Source organism: Trachypithecus francoisi, unplaced genomic scaffold (genome assembly GCF_009764315.1).
Source record: "Trachypithecus francoisi isolate TF-2019V2 unplaced genomic scaffold, Tfra_2.0 Lachesis_group5, whole genome shotgun sequence".
NCBI classification, from domain to species: Eukaryota; Metazoa; Chordata; class Mammalia; order Primates; family Cercopithecidae; genus Trachypithecus; species Trachypithecus francoisi.
Genome location: NW_022681470.1, coordinates 12,558,403 through 12,579,055, shown reverse-complemented (window position 1 = coordinate 12,579,055; position 20,653 = coordinate 12,558,403). Strand labels below are relative to the sequence as shown.

General features: G+C 43.4%; 1 protein-coding gene across 1 annotated transcript in view; it reads right to left on the bottom strand.

Moving 5' to 3' along the window:
• Window positions 1-11,517: 11,517 nt before the first annotated feature.
• NID1 (nidogen 1) overlaps window positions 11,518-20,653 on the bottom strand; it is a 90,457-nt gene continuing 81,321 nt past the window's right edge. Inside the window, exons 16-20 of the mRNA XM_033195847.1 lie at window positions 17,263-17,434; window positions 16,152-16,309; window positions 15,486-15,609; window positions 14,650-14,762; window positions 11,518-13,653 (exon numbers count right to left, since the gene is read on the bottom strand). Coding sequence (XP_033051738.1) covers window positions 13,532-13,653; window positions 14,650-14,762; window positions 15,486-15,609; window positions 16,152-16,309; window positions 17,263-17,434 — 689 coding nt within the window. The 3' untranslated portion in view covers window positions 11,518-13,531. The remainder of the gene's footprint in view (window positions 13,654-14,649; window positions 14,763-15,485; window positions 15,610-16,151; window positions 16,310-17,262; window positions 17,435-20,653) is intronic.

Sequence of the window (20,653 nt, the reverse complement as noted above, 5' to 3'; positions counted from 1 at the left end):
GAGACCATCCTGGCTAATGTGGTGAAACCCCGTCTCTACTAAAAAATACAAAAACACTAGCCGGGCGAGGTGGCAGGCGCCTGTAGTCCCAGCTACTCAGGAGGCTGAGGTGGGAGAATGGCATGAACCCAGGAGGCGGAGCTTGCCGTGAGCGGAGATCCGGCCACTGCACTCCAGCCTGGGCACAGAGCGAGACTCCGTCTCAAAAAAAAAAAAAAAGAAAGTATTGGAAACCACGGCTCTGAACTTGCCTTCCCCAGCATTTACATAGACAGTGAAGACTGAAAACCTGAAACAAGGAAAGAAAACAAAATAAACGAAATAAACTCATTAATTATCTTCTGCTTGCCATATATATATATATATATATATATATTTTTTTTTTTTGAGACGGAGTCTCGCTCTGTCGCCCAGGCTGGAGTGCAGTGGTGCGATTTCAGCTCACTGCAAGCTCCGCCTCCCAGGTTCACGCCGTTCTCCTGCCTCAGCCTCCTGAGTAGCTGGGACTGCAGGTGTCTGCCACCACGCCTGGCTAATTTTTTTTTGTATTTTCAGTAGAGACGTGTTTTCACCGTGTTAGGCAGGATGGTCTCGATCTCCTGACCTCGTGATACTCCCGTCTCAGCCTCCCAAAGTGCTGGGATTACAGGCTTGAGCCACCGCGCCTGGCCGGCTTGCCATTTAAACATAAGTGCTCATTGTTTTGCCTAACAGGTACCCTCTGCTTATTATGGGCCTCTAGTGGTTGACAGTGTTAGAATTTCCAAGTATTCTATTTTCATCCCAAACATTTTCTTTAAAATTGATATACCAGGATTACATTTAGAAGAGTAGCACCATGGAGACATGGTGTCCAAGTACTATGGTGGGCTTGGAAAATTAATAATGACCTTAGATTAGAATAGAATGAAATAGAATAAAATGCTAGTGTAATGTCCAAGGGGTTCACCTTGCACACTGCCTATACAGAGCTGATTTATCAAGACAGGGAAATCCAATGGAGAAAGAGTAATTCTGGCTGAGCCAGCTGTGCAGGAGACTGGGGTTTAATTATTACTCACATCAGTCTCCCCGGGCATTCAGGGACTGGAGTTTTTAAAGATGAATTTGGCGGGAAGGGGCTTGGAAGTGAGGAGTGCTGATTGCTCAGGTTGGAGATGGAATCATGGGGGATTGAAGCGAGTTTTTCTTCCTGTCTTCTGTTCCTGGGTGGAATGGCAGAACTGGTTGAGCCAGATTACAGATCTATGTGGTGTCAGCTAGCTGATTTTGCAGGGTCTGCAAAATATCTCAAGCATTGATCTAAAGTTTTACAATAGTGAAGTTATCCCCAGAAGCAATCTGGGGAGGTTCAGACTCCTGGAACCAGAGGCTGCATGACCCCTAAACCGTAATTTCTAATCTTTTTTGAGACGGAGTCTCGCTCTGTCGCCCAGGCTGGAGTGCAGTGGCCAGATCTCAGCTCACTGCAAGCTCCGCCTCCCAGGTTCACGCCATTCTCCTGCCTCAGCCTCCAGAGTAGCTGGGACTACAGGCGCCCGCCACCTCGCCCGGCTAATTTTTTTGTATTTTTTAGTAGAGACGGGGTTTCACCATGTTAGTCAGGATGGTCTCCATCTCCTGACCTCGTGATCCGCCTGTCTCGGCCTCCCAAAGTGCTTGGATAACAGGCTTGAGCCACCGCGCCCGGCCCGTAATTTCTAATCTTGTAGCTAATTTGTTAGTCCTGCAAAGGCAGACTCGTCCCCAGGCAAGAAGGGAATCTTTTTAGGAAAAGGCTATTATCAGTTTTGTTCCAGGGTCAAACCAAGAACTGAATTCATTACCAAAGTTACTTTGGTCTACGCCCAGGAATGAACAAGGACAGCATAAAGGTTAGAAGCAAGATGGAGTCGGTTAAGTCTGATCTCTTTGACGGTCATAATTTCCTCAGTTATAATTTTTCAAAGGTGGTTTCAATCAAAGTTCTTCTAAACTGCATCTATATGAATTACACCTGGAAACGTTCTGCGTTTTGAACCCATTTACTAGGAACAATTAAAGAAGCAATTATCTACACTTTCTACACCTACGAACTGACTGAGACATCGGTGAATCTCTCTGAGCACCCTGATAGATTTCTAAATCAATCAGTCTTCTTGACTCAGTTGACATTACCATGTCCCAGAAGCCCCTTTGCCTTCCTTTCCACTTCATAGCAACGACCGGCATTCTTGTGTTATTTAAGAATTTATAAAGTGCCTTCATGTGCATTTGCTCAACCTCTTGAAAATCCATGCAGCTCCACTCTGGTCTCCCAGGGTGCCCGATCAGCTGGAGTAGGAATGGAGGGACATGAAACTGTGGTGCATCTCCCTTAAGGGTCAATGTTATTGAATAGTACATTAGGCTTCTAGGGCCTCCATAACAAAGTACCACAAACTGGGTGGCTTAAACAACAGAAGTTTGTTGTCTCACGGTTCTGAGACTAGAAGTCTAAGATCAAGGTGTTGGCAGGGTTGGTTCCTTCATTGGGCTGGCGGGAGAATCTATTCCATTCTCTCTCCTGGCTTCTGGTGGTTTGCTGGCAATCTTTGGTGTTCCTTGGCTTGTGATTGTATTATCCTGATCTCTGCCTTTATCATCATATGACGTTCTCTCTCTCTTTGTGTGTGTGTATGCATGTGTGTCTGTGTCCAAATTTCCCCTTTTAATAAGGACACCCGTCATATTGTATTAAGGTCCATCCTAATGACCTCATCTTAACTCAGCTACATCTGCAAACATCTTAATTCCAAATATGACATTCTGAGGTACTGGGGTTAGGGCTTCAAAATATCTTTTTTGGGGAACACAAGTCAACCCATAACAGAGAATTAACACAAATAAATGGAAAGCTATCCCATATTCATGGATTGGAAGTATTAATAGTGTTTAAATGTCCATGTTACCCAGAGGTCTAGAGAGTCAATGCAATCCCTATCAAAATACCAGTGATGTTCTTCACAGAAGTGGGAGTAAACCATCTTAAAATTCGCGTGGAAATGCAAAAGACCCTGGATAGCCAAAGCAATCTTCAGCAAAAGGAACAAAGCTGGAGGTTTCACCATGACAGATAGTTAAGGAGTTAAAATGGGACATTTGAAACTTTATATTACTACAGTTTAATGCAAGATTCGTGGAGATTTTTAAAAGATAAACCACAACATGTCACAAGAATATCTAGCTTTTGATATGTCCCCACAGCTTCCACAGGTACCCTCCTACACCTCCCCTCCACTGTCCCCTCCCTAACGGGGTACAATTCAGCTCTTCTGCCCTAAAGAGCATTTGGATGGAAAGTTTGAGATGTCCTCACAGCTGGGTGCTACTATGATGTTTATTTCATGGGGGATGAGGAGGTGGGGAAAGAGAGGTGGAAACAGGCTGGGAGGAGGGGCAAGAGGGTACCTACAAAAGTTATATATTATCCTTTATTTTGCTTGACCAAAGCAACCAACAAAATGTAACTCCAGGTTTCTAAGAGCTAATCACATTTAGAATCCTTATAAAGATTCCTCCCTATTCCCTCAGCACCCTATCAAATACTAAGACTGGCACTATATTAATACAGGTGACATCAAAGGAGTATAACCCATCTATCTTTTGACCCTTGGCCCATTTGCCTTATTCAGAACAGCAAAGTTGTGGTTATCAGACACCACGAAGTGCACCTGATGCTATGTCCTCAAAAGCTCCTCTGCAATTGCGTCTATTGGCACCGCTGGTCTTGTTGGTAATCACTGTGAGAAAAGTCCCTGATGAGTGGGATGTCACTTTATTGCTGACAACCTCTTTCTCCCCCAGATTCTTGTTTACTGTCAAAAGTGACTCTCTACAGTGGCATTGACTTTGGTAAAATGCCTTGAGCTGTAGGTACTCTTAAGAGTTGTGCGCTTTTCAGTATGTACGTTATCCTTCAAGAGATTATTTACTTAAAAAAATGTATTTATAAATGAGATCGACTTTAATGTTACCAAAGACTAAACGGTGGTCATTATTTTAGAGTGTTGAGATCAGTGCTAGCCTTTTGTTTTTGCATCGATTTTTCCAATGTTCTGAGATCTTGTTACCGGTGGCAAATCCATACAGGTCGGCAGCAACCTCGATTCTTGCCTCTTCAGAAGAGAGAATTCGACCAATGGACATAAGGCAGAAGGAGAGACCAATGCAAGTTTAGAGCTGGAGTGAAAATGTCTTGAAAAGTTTTAGGATAGGAGTGAAGGGAAGTTAAGTACACTTGGAAGATGGCCGAGAGGGCGGCTTGAGAGACCAAGTGCATTGTTTGGCCTTTGACTTGGGGTTTAATACTTCTGCGTGCTTCCAGGGACTTACGGTCCTTCTCCCCTGATTCTGCCCTTGGTTGGGCTGTCCACATGCGCAGTGACCTGCCAGTGTTTGGGAGGGGCCTCATGTGCAGTGCATTTACCAGAATTGTGCACAAGCTCACTTGAGGCCCTCTTTCCTTACCAGTCAAGTGTTTCTAGAGGAAGGTCATATACCAGTTAAACTCCACCGATTTGCCTCTTAGTGTGCAAGCTTAGCCTACTCGCCCAGTTCCTGAGATCTTATCGGGAAGCTGCTGACTCCCAGTTTCAGGTATTTGCTATCTATTGGGAGACAACATTTCCCTGGCACTGGCTACAACCAATTATTATTTTAGATAGTTAACAATTGCCTGACCATCACCCAGTGGTAGCCTGACATTCCTGGTGTGTGTAGGGGGCCCTCTCCTGCCCTGCTTGTGTCTGACTAGCTACCTATTGTAACAGTCTCATGAAATAACTTTTGTCAAACAATTGGAACAATTTATCATAGATGGAAATACCTATTACTGTCCACAGCTTGTCACGGATGGGTGCATATATTTGAAACTCAGAGAGGATGTTTTACTTCAGGAGATTACCTAATGATGTATAAATCCTTTTACTCACATTGCCTAATGATATGATTTCATAGTCTAAGATTTTCATAGTCTAAGGTTTTCAATGAGTTAAAAAAGCTGTTGCATTTTATTTTGTTTTCCATGAATCCTTGCTTCTCTAGCATATAGATATTTTTGTTGTTGTTTATGTAAGAACTGGGACCGGGTGCAGTGGCACAAGCCTGTAATCCAAGCACTTTGGGAGGCCGAGACGGGTGGATGACCTGAGGTCAGGAGTTCGAAACCAGCCTGGCCAACATGGTGGAACCCCCATCCCTACTAAAAATATGAAAATTAGCCAGGCGTGATGGTACAGGCCTGTAATCCCAGCTATTTGGGAGGCCAAGGCAGGAGAACTGCTTGAACTTGGGAGGCAACCCAAATACCCACCAATCAAGTGGATAAAGAAACTGAGATATCTATGTATCTATGTATTTATCTATCTATCTGATGGAATACTACTCAGCCAAAAAAAGGAATGAATTAATGGCATTCACAGTGATCTGGATGAGATTGGAGATGATTACTCTAAGTGAAGTAACTCAGGAATGGAAAACCAAACATCATATGTTCTCACTGATATGTAGGAGCTAAGCTATGAGGATTTAAAGGCGTAAGAATGATGCAATGGGTCTGGGGACTTGGGAGGAAGGGTGGGAGAGGGGTGAGGGATAAGAGACTACAAATAGGGTATAGTGTATACTGCTTGGGTGATGAGTGCACCAAAATCCCACAAACCACCACTAAATAACTTACTCATGTAACCAAATACCACCTGTACCCCAATTACCTATGAAAAAAACAGCCAAAATGCTTGGGAACAGAAATGTTCTGGATTTTGGATTTTAAAAAAAATTTTGGAATATTTGCATTGTATTCACCAGTTGAGCATCCCTGATCCAAAAATCAGAAATCCAAAATGCGCCAGTATTCATTTCCTTTGAGCATGACCTTTGAGCATCATGTCAGCACTCGAAGAGTTTTGAAATTTGGAGTATTTCAGATTTTATAAGTTTTGGATTAGGGCTGTTCAGCCTGTTTTCTCTCTCATGGTCTGAACTTGACTGGGGCCTCCTGGACCGTTCTTGTGAGATTGCTGTCAGACAGTGGCTTGGGCTGGAGTCACCCAGGAGGTCTCTTTGTTTGCATGTCTAGAGACTGATGTCTGCTGTAGGCTGAGACTACAGCTGGAGCCGCCATCCCAGGCACATGGCCTCTTCATGTGACTTCTTCCTCCTATCACAGAACTGGAGAGAGAGAATCTCAAGAAGACTGGGCATGTGGTGGCACACACCTGTGGTCGCAGCTACTTGGGAGGCTGAGGCAGGAGAATCGCTTGAATCCAGGAGGTGGAGGCTGCAGTGAGCCGAGATCACGCCGCTGCACTCCAGCCTGGGCAACACAGCACGACTCTCAAAAAAAAAAAAAAAAAAAAGGACACTGAGACACTGATATCAGTATGCAGGTGATTATTGTTATTTATCACATCAAAAAAACACATAGGAACACCCTAAATGTTCATGAGTAAATGAATTGGTGAGAGTTTATTGTTCATATAATAGAGTATGATACTATTATGTAGTTGTTCAAAGTAATGTTCATATGCACATTTATTTAAATGGAAAACAAAAATACTGAAAAGTATAACAGGATCACATTTTTTGTTATATATATCTTACAAAAATATATGTAACAGTATTGTGCGTGTGTGTGTGTGTGTGTGTGTTTACAACATTTCTGGGACAAGATTGTATTGATGAGGCTATTCTTGAGTAATGAAATTACTGTTATTTATTTTTTTGTGCCTTTATTTTCCAACTTTCTAAGTGAAAATGTGCTGAATACAAATAAATAATAATGTAAGATCAAGTACAAATACATTTTTATTTAAGGTATTTCTTAAAAAGGGGGGTGAGGAAGGGTATTTAGAGTAAACCAAATCTGGAGCTGGACTTTGCTCTGACGGCGTGACCTTTGCCAAGTTACCTCACCTCCTTAACCCTCAGTTTCCTGACTTACTCAATGGGCACAAAAAATTCTGTTGCATAAGGTTATCCTGAGTTAGTTTCCCATTTCCCATTTGCATCTAGCTAATAAAAGCCTCTTGCTGCCCTATCTCTTCTGAGCCTTCTCCCTTCTCTGATCCACTTAACAAAGTGGTTTGAAGCAATCATTTAGCACCACCTGTTATTACTATCTGCTTAGTGACTAGACGCCCACTTACTTGCAAAGGCCCTGCATTTTCTGGAATTAGCCTGCTATTCCGTGTTCTCCTCTTAGATTCACTCAGAACCTGGTCCATGAAGAGACGTATGCACTTTTGCATACACAGAATACACTCAGCAATACGTCTGTGTATTCCTACCTCGGTGTACGATGCTGAGCCCACGGCTGGGATCTCGTGTGATGAATGTCTGCAAATGTTTACTGAGTAAGGAGATGACTTGGGGAGGAAAAGTGCTGGGCCGTTTGGTGGAACTCTGAATTTAGACGGAGTCTTGACTATAATTGGGAAGTTCTTTTCGTAACAGGTTAGGCAACTGACCAATATGAAGAAAGCTCTTGAGTGGGACGATGGGAAGGCCTGAGCGTGGCTTCTTTTGGGGAAGTTATCTGGGTAGCCAGGCCTGGGACCCTCCCCGCGCTCCGCCCCCACTTCGCTCTTTCCCCAAAAACGGTCATTGAGAGGCTGTTACTGCCCTCACGTGGCCTCTTCTGGAACTGTCTTTGAGAAGACCCGCCCAGATTTAAACTGAATCAGTGGGGCTGGAGAGCACTCAGGCAGGCTTGCCATTTAAGCTCATCTGTCCCCACGTGAGCTTCTAGCTACCAGGAAGCCGCTCTTCGAGCCTGTTTTCAAGCCTTTTTGGCCCTTGGGCTGGGCAGTGACACTGCTGGGGAGGGAACTTGAGAACCAGAACTGGGCAGTGACACTGCTGGGGAGGGCTCTGGGCCCCGTCTTCCTCACTTTCCAGAACTGTGGTCTTCAAATGTGTGGATAGAACACTCCCTAAAAGAATTTTGCAAAGTCATGTTTTTCCCTGTTAAATCAAGTTTATCCTAAAGCTGCTCGTACATATTTTTAAGTTCAGCCTAAAGGTTTCTCTGTGCCTAGTGAACTATAACCTAAAGGGAAGTGTAAACAGTCCTTCTCCCCTTCACCCTCTCCTCTCCTGCTTTCTGTTTCTGCCTTATCTCTCTGACTCTTCTGCCTCCCTCCTTTGTTTTTAAGGGCCTGCCTGGATAACCCAGGATAATTTCCCTGTTTTAACGTCAGCTACTTAGTCATCTAAATTCCATCTGCAAAGTCCCTTCAGAGCAGTACTAAATTAGAATCTTGAAATCTTTAGAATTCAGCCAGCCACAACAAGGATCAGCATTTTGCCAACCAGGAGCATCCAAGTTTTTGTTTTTAATTACAGTGATTTTTAAAAACCAGCTTATTTATTTATTTGACAGGGTCTTGCTCTGTGGACCAGGCTGGAGTGCAGCGGCATGATCACAGCTCACTCTAACCTCAAACTCCTGGGCTCAAGCAATCCTTCTGCTTCAGCCTCCCGAGTAGCTGGGACGGCACTTGCCACCACACTCGGCTAATTTTTTAAAGTTTTTTGTAGAGATGGGGGTCTCACCATATTACCCAGGCTGGTCTCAAATTACTGGCCTCAAGTTGTCCTCCTGCCTCAGCCTCCTAAAGTGCTGAGATTACAGATGTGAGCCATGTTTACAGATTACAGATGTGCCCACCCAAAACAGCTTTATTGAGATATTCACATGTGAGCAATTCACATGCTAGGTAATTCACCCAAAGTGTACCTGCAGTGGTTTTGGGTATATTACATTATTAATTTTAAAAATTGTAAAATATGTATGTATCATGAAATTTGCTTTTTTTTTTTTTTTTTTTTTTTTGAGACAGAATCTTGCTCTGTTTCTAGGCTGGAGTGCAGTGGCACGATCTCGGCTCACTGCAACCTCCGCCTCCCAGGTTCAAGTGATTCCTCTGCTTCAGCCTCCCGAGTAGCTGGGACTACAGGCACGTGCCACCACACCCAGCTAATTTTTTACATTTTAGTAGAGATGAGGTTTCACCAGGTTGGCCAGGATGGTCTTGATCTCCTGACCTTGTGGCCTCCCAAAGTGCTAGGATTACAGGTGTAAGCCACGACACCCGGTCATTAATAATTTTTAAGTGTACAAGTCACTGACATTTATTACATTCACAATATTGTGCAACCATCACCACTATCTATTTCCAGTACTTTTCATTTTCCCAAATAAGAATTCTGTAGCCATTGAGCAATAATTCTCCATTCTACCTCCCCACAGTCCCTGGTAACCTTTGATCTACTTTCAGTCTCCATGAATTGGTCCATTCTAGATATCTCATATAAATGGAAGCATATATATTGCTTGACAGTTTGTGTCTGGCTTATTTCCCACAGCATAATGTCCTGAAGGTTCACCTATGTTGTAGCATGTATGAGGATTTCATTTGTTAGGCTCAGTAATATTCCATTATATGTACATAACATATTTTGTTCATCCATTCATCTGTTGATGGACACTTGGGTTGTTTCCATAACTTTTGGCTACAGTGAATGACATTGCAATGAACAGCAGCACACAAGCATCTGTTCCAGCCCTTGTTTTCGATTATTTTGGGTATATTCCCAGGAGTGGAACTGCTGGATCATAGAGTAATTCTATATTCAACTTTTTGAGGAACCACCAAGCTGTCTTTTTTCATTCCCATTAGCAATGGGCAAAGTTTCTAGGTTTCCACATGCTCTCCAGCACTTGTCTGGTTTTGTTTTTTTGTTTTTGATAAAAGCCACCCTAATGCTGTAAAGTGGCGGCAAACTGTGGTTTTTATTTGCATTTATCTAATGACTAATGATATTGAGTATCTTTTCATATACTTATTGGCCATTTGTATATCTTCTTCATATAAATGTTGACTCACATCCTTTACTCATTTTTAAATTGTTTGCTTTTTTGTTGTTGAAATGTAGTTATATTCTGAATATTAATTCCTTATCACAGAGAATTTGCAAATATTTTCTCCCATTCTACGGGTTGTCTTTTTACTCTCTTGATAGTATCCTTTGATGCAAAAATGTTCATTTTGACAAAGTCCAGCTTACCTGTTTTTTTCTTTTGTTGCTGGTGCTTTTGATATCCTATCCAAGAAATGAGTGACAAACCCAGGGGCATGAAAAGTTTTCCCTATATGCTAGCCCCTCAAGGATCAAAAGCAGCAATCAGTAATCAGAACCCACAACCTTGGTTTTTGGAAAACGGGGTCTTTATCGTCCAACCTGGCTCCAGCGAGCCACACTGAGAACCTGAGCTGCTGTCCCCACAACTGACTGCCCTGGGCTGAGCAAGGCGGGTGATAGCCACACTAAGTGAAGAGCTGAACTTGACCAAAACTTGCCAGCCTCCTCATCAAGCTTTCTCCTGGGTGCGGCAAGTGTTCCCTAAAATCCCGAATTCCAAAATAGTTGCATCAGACAGCTCTTGCTAGTTCAATTGTTTTAATGGAGGGATAGATTCCTGGAGCTTCTTATCTCCACCATGGAGCTTGATATCATCTTTGAGTAATCAGATTTTATAGCCAGAATAAAACACTAGAAGTCTTAGCCCTAACATATATAAGTTGTCTCTTTCAAGAAATTCACACTGGCAGGCTGTATATTGGCTCCATTGATGGTACCAGTTCCCTTCTCTGCAGCAACTGAGCTCTGGACACCTCATTCCTGTACTGAGCTCCTTCACTCTGTCCAAGTCAGAGGCCATTCTCATCCCACCCAGGGGCCAGCATGAGTGGCATTGCCTATTGGTGGCAGCTTAAAACAGACCAGGGGTCTCACCCCATAGCCAGTGTCAGGAAAGCATCTTTCTTCCTTCCTGGAGGTAAAAAAAGAATTAAAACACAGCTTATCTCCAGAGCTGAATCAGAAAACTTTTTCTATTGCCTGCTTGTAGAATATATTTTCTCAATGAAAACAGTATCAAAAAGAGTGGCTTGAAATCTGTAATTTATTTTTTATTTTATTTTTTACATTTTCGATATAGGGTCTCACTCTGTTGCCCAGGTTGGACTGCAGTGGCACGATCATAGCTCACTGCAGCCTCGGCCTCCCAGATTCAAACAATCCTCCCACCTCAGCCTCCTGAGTATCTGGGACGACAGGTGTGTGCCACCATGCCCGGCTAATTTTGTTTTTTGTTTTTTTTCTTTGATGTTTTGTAGAGATGGAATCTCCCTGTATTGCCCAAACTGGTCTCAAACTCCTGGCCTCAAGTGATCCACCCACCTTGGCCTCCCAAAGTGTTGGGATTACAGGTGTGAGACACTGCACCCAGCCTACTCATTTTTAAGTAAATTACAACCCTTAAGTTTTTTTGTGGTTGAGAAACATATAGCTCTCATAATACTGAGATAAGAGTTTCCGGGTTCCACAGGTTTTGCAGATTATTAAGTGGTTGTCTGTCTGTCTATCGTGAATCAGCCTCCCAACATTAAATCTCTTCATTCAAAAAAGATAGAGGAAGATTTTCTTTTTAACAAAAAAAATTTATTTTCCACACTATTTGTACAGCTGTAAACTCAAGGAATCTTCCAATACTTGTACAAATCTGGGAGAACAGTTAATAAGCACCTTTAGTGGTTTCCACAGTTTAAGAATTTACCATTTAAAAATTTTAGAATAAATCTAATAAAATGAATAAAATAGTTTTAAAAATCATACAAAATTATGATGAACATTTGATATAGAGGGTTTAATATGAAATGATAAATACAAAGTGAGACTGATTTATGGAGTTGGGCTATGTAAAAGACCTACATGGTCCTTGAATCTTGTGATTCTTGGGGTTATATTTGCCTCTCAAGACAGACTCCAATTATTCAAGGAAAGACTTTATTTCAATTCAGGTTCCAATGTACTGCAGAAGCAAGAGAGGACAAAGTCAGGAGAAGGTCGGGTGGAGAGGCTGAGGGTACTGGGGTTTGAGGAAAAGAGGAGAGACTCTCTTCCCCAAAGAGAGTATCAGGCAAATTCTTCCATGTTCTCAAGTATAAGTGGTCTTTGGCAAAATGTACCATTTTCTTTTTGGAGTTACTTAAGAGTTTTACTTATTGCTGTTCTTAAATTCCTTCCCCTTCCACTTCCTCTTGGGCTTTTTTATTTCTCTTGTTGATCAATCTCTTTTTTGTGATACTTTTCATTGACTCTTCTCGACTTCTTTATCCCATCCTTTACTGACTCAAACTCCTTATGCTGAACTTTTCAATCCAAAACTTCTATTGTTTTAGGACTCTGGGAAGCAGTTGATAAAAAGATAACACCAGCTACTGATATGGTCAGGAGATGTTTTCTAAACAAATTGTAGAAATATAAATACGAAATGTAGCAATGATCCTTTTAATTAGATCATTAAGCAATAAAGGATATGAACCACTAGTATAAATATTCAATTCAGTCTTTCCAGATTGTGTTGTTAGATGAGAATACATCCAACAATGGCCACAGATCGAGGGGGAAACCAAGGAGGGGTGAGGTCATTGTTGAGTGTAAATTGGTTCTGTAGTGTGGAGGCCAGAGGTGAGGGACTGTGGTGGGAAATCATCTGGAGGCAGCCCCATCCTGTGCCTCAAATAGGTCTCCATGAAAAGGAGGGACATTGGTGCCAGCAGTGGGGCTGAAGACCAACACAGCAACAGAGACTAGAACCTTGGATGCAAGTATTTTGGGCAAAGAGGAATAATTAGTAATCTTTGGTACAATTTAAGGCACATCAAAACAATCCCCTATTCTCAAATATCTGACTACACCTTGAAATTCCTACCATTGGACATTCTTTTGATTTAAGCCTTTAACTAACAAATGCCAATATCCTACTGCTCAAATATTGACATTCTATCTGGGAGGGGCTGTTTATTATCATCCACCAAATGCCCATATATCTCTAGGACAGGGTAGGGTTTGATCAAAAAGCAGAGCATGAACTTTATAATGGGGGTCTTAGATAAGATGACGATGGTGAGGAACTGAGGAGTAAAAATATAGGACTACAATAAAGAAGAAACTCAGAGCACCAAAACAAAATATTAAGGAATGCTAATTCCCTCCCTAACTCCCAACTTTTCCTAGTCAGGCCCTGGCTCATATGTCTAGGAGCTGACAGGATGGTGGGTACCTCAAAGCGAGGCTGAGCTCATAAGGCCACAGGGAAGGGTGTAACTCAAATTTGGGAGGTTCTGTTCACCACTGAGGGCTAGTATTGGGAAAAGGTCCTAGGACACTGAGATGGGCATGTAATCCTCACTCAGGGATGTATAAGTCTGTCTGAGGGTTGGGGGAGCGGTGGAAGGTTCTGTCCTTGTGTGGGGGTGGAGACTTTTCTATTAGAGAAGTCCAGGGTGCATGTTTTGGGGAACAATGAGGGAAAAGTTGTTGGGGCTCAGGCTGGGCTGGGTCTGGGCCTAGTGGCCAGAGGACACTTTTCAATCTGGACCAAGTTGCTTCAAGTAGAGTGTTGCTGTGAAATACTTGGAAAGGAAATAAGGCACTCTTGTCTTCATTTCCGTTCGATACAGTCAACTCCCAGGGTGTTGTCAGGGCAACGGCAGGTCCTGCTCCCTGGGGTGGCCAAGCAGAGGTGGGTGCAGCCGCCATTATTCCCTGAGCAGTAGTTATGGCCTGGAAAAGGCAGAAATCAGTTCAGTAGCCCTCTCTCTCACCTGACTCCATAGCCAGTTAAGACAGTGAGCTCCTTCTTGTGTGTGATCCCAATTTTGGTTTCCTTGAAGCCATGCTAGGAAGGCTTCAGGAGAGTGGGGACACTGTGCTAGGCAATCAGCTGAGCTGATCCATTGTCTGTTTTATCAGTATTAAACCAGATGGACACAAACACTGATTCCCAACTTGGGGGTTAGGCAGATTTTCTACTAAGGCTATTACACAGATCTCAGGGGAAGTTCTCCAGCTCTGATCATAACATGGAGTTGGCATTTTAAAGTGTGAAGTTCTTTTTATGTAGCTTGCACTCCCAGCTTCACACTGACAGGAGAAGATGAGTGAAGCTGAGAAGGAAAGTGGGTGAGGGGAGAGGCCTTCAAGAGGCAGCACAGCACAGACTCCAGGGCCAGGCTACCTGGACTCACCCGTGAGCTGTGTGACTTGGAGCAAGTTGCTTCAGTTTGCTTATTTATGAAATGAACATAATAATAGTACCTACCTCATAGGGTTGCTATGAGGATTACATGAACTAATGAATACAAAATATTTAGAACTCTAAGTGAATTGATATGTGTAAAGTTCATAGCTCACAGTAAGTGCCGCACATATGTTTGCAATTCTTATTATTAATTATTGTTATTGCTGTTAGGCCAAATGGATGGACTTTTAAAGCAGCAGAGATCCTAACATTGTAATATTCTAACCTGACTATTTGGAACCTGAAGACCCTATACTTTTATATCCAGCCCAAAACTCAATGCTTTTCCTCATCCTGACAACTTCATGACCTATTATTTTCTGTTTATTTAACTGGTCCACCTTCTAATGAAAACCCTGGATGCAAAGGACTGGATCTCTCTTACGGCATAATCAAGGCTACTAGTGGCCATAAGGGTAGCAGCCAGAGTGTGGGCGCTGAGCCTCCAGGTGCCCCCAGTAATGGCACAGGAGAGTTACCTTGGGGACACTGAGACAGGGCCGTGGTGATGCCATACAGCCGGGTCTGCTTGTGGGGTTGGAAAGCATCCGTCTCCTTGGAAATTGCAAGATCGAGAGCAACCACGGAATTCCTACAAAGTACCAAAGGGCAGAAGGTGAAAACACATCTGATGGCTTGAACTTGTATCTACAAGGCAGCCTCTTGTCATTTTAAGGATAAACTGGAGGCCATAAACAGACATGATGGGCTTGCTTCCTAGACATCCCTTCCTTCTCCTGGGGTGGGCCAAGCCTGCATTTCTCTGGCTTTTTACAAAAGGATAAAGACCAGCTAGGTCTTCCCTCCCACTCTAAATCCCAGGCAGGAAATGAGCTTTCTAGACAGACGCCTCTGGCCAGTTGTCTTCTTAGTTTAATCCCTCCTTTGGCAGGAAGGGGTGGTCAAGAAGAGGCCGTGGGAATATTGCAGTTTGACAACTATAATGAAGCAGGGACATGAAGTGGACATGGAGCCCACCGGCCATGGGACCCTGGGCCAGCTGCTGGGGAAAGAGCAGACGTGCTGAGGAAGTCCAGGTTTAAAGACTGGAAACCACACAGTCAGGAGCATCTGGATGACAAATGACACCTCCTGTACCCTAGGGCCCTGTCCTCCCTCCTTCTTCATGTTCCTCTCTTGGCTCCTCACAACCAGAAGGATGAGGGAGAGGAGACATCCCTAGAGGGGACATTTCTGGAGGCTCAAAAGTCAAGCCAAGAGGCCAGATGGGAAGGGCCTGGCCTCCCAGAGACAGTGGGTGGAGAGGCAGGCCCAAGCAGCCCCCACGCAGCCCCCACGGCTAGAGTTGACGTACATCTTCCAGTCTGTGTAATACAGATTCTTCCCGTAGCTCGTCACAGCGAAAGGATACTGGAGCCCTTCGAGAACCTTGCGTCTGCTGGGCTGACTGGGGTTCAGGCATTCCGCCCGACTGGTGCCTGTGTGGAGTGGAAACAAGTCATTCATTGTTCACGCAAGAAATGGCCCCATTGTGCCGAAAAAACAAGAATAATAAGGGCATGAGTGGGAGGAATTAAGCATTACAATGACAAATCCCAGAGAACACATGGGGCTTGCTCTTACAAAGTTGTCTCTTCCTCATGTGTTGCTTCTGCTGGGGAGGCACGAGCCAGGGCAGAGTAATGTAAGTTGCGAATTGCTTATCAGTATCAGGGTGACTCCAGGCTCTGTGCAGTGCCACTTACAACACGAGGGTGGCCAACTTTTTCTTAAAGCACCAGACAGTAAATTATTTCAGGTTTTGCAGGCCAAGAGGGAAACCCAAGGACAGTACACAGGTATCTATACAACTTTGTACCAGTATACATTTAATGTACCAGTTCAAATGTAAAACCCATTCATAGCTTCTGGGTTATATACAAACAGGTGGCTGGTTAGATTTGGCCTCAGGACCCTAGTTTGCCCACCCCTGACTTAGGAGATTGAGACCCGCCCTAGACAGTGTCCAGCTTTCTATCACCTGCATCCACCCAGCAGAGCTGAGATGAGAATGCGTCGAACGTCAGTCCATTGGGCAAGCCCAGGTCATCCTGCACCAGGATCCTCCGGTTCGTGCCATCCATGTAGGAAGTTTCAATCTTGGGGTTATCTCTGTTCCAGTCTGTCCAGTAAAGGTTCCTGGAGGAGGAAAAGCGGGGGAAAGAAGAAAAGAAATAATAAGGATGCGTGAGAAAAAGTTTAGAAAAGCACTTGAAAACAATTACAATGAAGTGATTGGCAGACATGAAAACAGAATGCCTGAAAGGATCGAGAGGTGATAAAACACATTTCCTTTTGCAAGGACACTTGGATTTGGTTCCTCACTTCAATTTGGTGATTCTGTTACTAACAAATTTGGTTCCCTTTAACGTAACTGACATATTGTATTTCAATGAAGCTGTTAGCAAAAGAAAACAAAGTAAAAGCTTACAACTGGCATAAATACATGGAATTCCCTGTATGGGGCCCACATGGAGGAGAGCACAGCAGACCCAGGGGACCAGACTAGGGCAAGAAGCAGATGTTGGCAGGGGTTGTGGTCAGAGCACCTGCCTTCAAGGAGGTGGCTGAGTGGCCACAGAATAAGAGATGTGGTCTCAAAGGGAAAGAATCAGTGTGGAGGAGCTAAGAGCCTGTTGTGTAAGAGGTAGACCTTGCAATGAGTAGGAAGAGAAAGCATGGATGTGCCGAAGAAACCCACAGGAAGGGGTCTCCAGGGTGTTCAGGCTGGGTCTGCCCCAGAAAACAGCCTCAGGGGTCCATCTATGCTGCCCTGCTACTCTTCTGGAGTTGACGTAACCTGAGTGTTGATCCACACTGAAGCCATATGGAAAATATCCAATTCTGAGCATGCCAACTTGTAAAGTCTCTTAGCAAAAGATTTGAAAGTGGGACATGGTATCAAGTCCACGCTGTAATACATGTTCTGGCATTGTACCATGGATATCTACAAGTCACCAACCGCAGACTCTTTCGTCCTGTACTCATTGATTTCAGGAGAGCAATGCTGGAGTTAAAGCCTCACATCTGGGAATCTCTAAAGGGGCAGATGCAAATCAAAGAGACGCACACACATATTTACACAAAGATACCCTCTCGCGGAATCCGTTACAATGCCTCTGGGATTCACCAGGTCGGTCTCAAAGAGCGCCCGGCGCTGCGTGCCATCCAGCTTCGCCACTTCTATTCGATCCAGGTCGGAGTCTGTCCAGAAGATGTTGCGGCCAAGGTGATCAACAGCAATGCCTTCTGGACTTCCAAGATCTAGAAGTAAACACAGAGCTCCTCTAATTGTTTTGTTTTGTTTTGTTTTGTTTTCTAAGCAGGTGAGATGAGGTTTTTCTGAATACTCAATGTTACTTCACATGGTGTCCAATCTCTGCACTTTGAGAAACCAGATGAGAATGTGAAATGCTTGTTGTTTATAAGATAAACAACACTCAAAGTGACAAATTCAAAAATGCCATTTACTCACTCTGTGGTTATCCATCATGCAGCACACTGGGAACCAGGACAGTAACAATGGCTAAGCTGAGGCCCAGTTTTCCATGAGCCCACAGCCAACCACAGTTGAGACTGAGTTCCAGGTCCCATGGGAGCCTGGAGGAGGAATCCCAGCCTGGGGAGACGAGGGAGGGGTTCCTAGGGGAGGTGACATTGCTGGAAGCTGGCACCTGAAGGACCAATAGCAGTTTGTCAGACAAAGATCCTGGATGAGAGCTTTTTAGGCCACGGGACTGGCACACAGGCATAAAGGAAGGCTGGACGGTGGCTTGAAGTGAACAGGATGTCATTATATGTGGTTGGAGACCATGAGGGTGGGGGAGTGGTCAGAGATGAAGGTAGGATGACATGTTAATGAACTTAGAGCTTAGGCAGAGGGGAGGCAGTGGAAGATCTTAAGATGGGGAATGGAAAAATAGTTCTATCTTGTTCACTAATTATGGGGGATAAAGGTCATTTCACAGAAATAATACTTTCAAGAAACCATAGTTGTTATTACTTTCATACAAGTATAAGGGGTACAAAGAAGGGGTGTCAGTGATTACAAATAACACCCCAGTCTTTACTGGGTTATAGCAACTGATTTTCAAGCCAGGAGTTGCCACCAGGTAACATGAACCTTCCCTGCAAACCCTCAGCACCCATCTGACTTCACTGGAAGCTCAAGATTGCATTGGTGTTTTATTATACAGTTTTTAAAAATTAATAATAGCAATTTGTGCTTTATTGATATCACTTAGGATATCTTTCCCTTCTACTGACTGAAGGAATGAAGGTCACTTAGTATGACTGGAGTATAAGCAGGAAGGAGAAGGGGCTACCCTACCTGAGGGATCTGGGCTATGAGGAAACCATTCCAATACTGTGTTCTGTTTTGTTTTGTTTTGTTTTGTTTTGTTTTGTTTTGTTTTGAGACACAGTCTCATTCTGTTGCCCAGGCTGAAGTGCAGTGGCATGATCTCGGCTCACTGCAAACCTCTACCTCCCGGGTTCAAATGATTCTTCTACCTCAGCCTCCCGAGTAGCTGGGATTACAGGTGCGCACCACCATGCCTGGCTAATTTTTGTATTTTTAGTAGAGACAGGGTTTCACCATGTTGTCCAGGCTGGCCTCAAACTCCTGACCTCAAGTGATCCACCGCCTCGACCTCCCAGAGTGTTGGGATTACAGACGTGAGCCACCGTGCCTGGCTCCAATACTGGGTTCTTTTGTCAATATACAAGCAATGCAGACCCTCAGCCCCCTTTGCATTAGCCTTCGCCAGAGCCCTAATATGATGGTGACCTTGGATGCTGAACACATCAGAGCCCCCAGAAAGAAAGCCCACCAGAGGAAGTTTACTGAAAATTAGAAACCCCACGTAAACAAAGTCTTTATTATCTAAACCCAAAGTAGAGATTTATAAAGTATCAAAATATTTCCCATGTCTACAGACGAACAGGGACAGTGAGACTGACCTCCAAAGGTCCCTTCTGGCTTTCAGATAGAACCAGAATAAGTTATTCTAGAGTATATTTGGAACGAGCACATCCTGTGTGAGAGACAAGAGCCACTCAGATATACACAAAGAAAACAGAGGGGACAGGCTGCTCTGTGAGAGTATCTCTGCGAGGCACCTGGAGGAAGTTCCATGCATATCGTCTCCTTAGAACCAGCCCTGGTCCCGATCTCAAACCCAAAAGCAACCAATCCCCTTCTCCCTCAATCAAAATACTTCTTTATGAGCTACTCTTCCAAGGGAAAGGTCTGGAAAATCTTATCCTTCAATGTGCAGTCTGAGGAAGAAGTATTCCTTACTGCTTACCTCAAAGATATGATACTTTTTAAAGATACTTGGTTGGGACTATAACTTAAGGAAAGAAAGAAAAACCCGGGATCCAGGCTGTTATGAAATAAGGAAGAAAAGAAAATGATACCTAACTGTCCCTCTTACTCACTAGGCAAACACCAACTGTACCATGCTAAGGAGATAACTGGAAGCTTCTTTCTCTCTTAAAAAAAAGAAAATTATTCCCAGTGATCTTTCTTCTACAAAGAAGACATTTTGGTTTAATTCTGTGTTTTCACAGTAAGTAGGCTTTTGCTTGGAATGTTTCTTACTGTGCTTACAGCGTTCTTGGATGACTATGAGCTCCAAAAGCAACAGGAAATAGCAAACAATGACCTATTCCCCTCTTCCACTGGGTTTTAAAATGAAATCGTAGATAATAACAAAAACATGTTTAACACAGAGAGATAGGCATTTTCAAACTGTTTTTCACTAAACCAAAGTGTGAAAACTAGAAGACATGATTTAAATAGCCTGTTGGCTTCCAGAAAAGGATTCAGGGCCTATGTCCAAAGCCAGACATAGTTAATTCGACCTCAGCTTCATTCCTGCTGCATCATCTCTACTGAAGGCAACAAAGAAGGGAAAAAAATGCTTCAGGAGTTATTCCACGGGCACAGGAAATCGTCTAGAATATCAATTGTTAGGGAAACATTCCATTGAAAATAGAAAAAACTACATTCAGTGCCAAGTAAAAAGAAATACAAAATGAGGCTGCTCTATTTTAAAGATGTATCTTTGAAGTGAATATTTTGCAGAGAATGCGAGATGACTCCACAGAACAAATATCATCAGCATGACAATGTCATATGAGCAAAAATATTCCTAAGTCAGTTGATGAGTCACTGAATCAAGCAACGTGTAATACTTGACCATTTCAGCACAGTGGAATTTTTAGAGGTCCTTGGATTTTTGTTGTAATGGTCTTTGAACTAGATAAATCATACCCATGTAAAATAGTCTTGATTTGTTGAATGTAGGCATGAAAAACAATGCTCAGCGTCGTTGGTTGAAATTGGCATCCTTAATGAGGAATTTGCTCAGTTGAGAAATTGAGGTTGAACACTGAAAAGCAGGTTGTGCCTAAACTTTATGTACTTTATCACAGTAATGCAACAACAAACTGAGAAATGTTTGTGAAAGTTCAGCT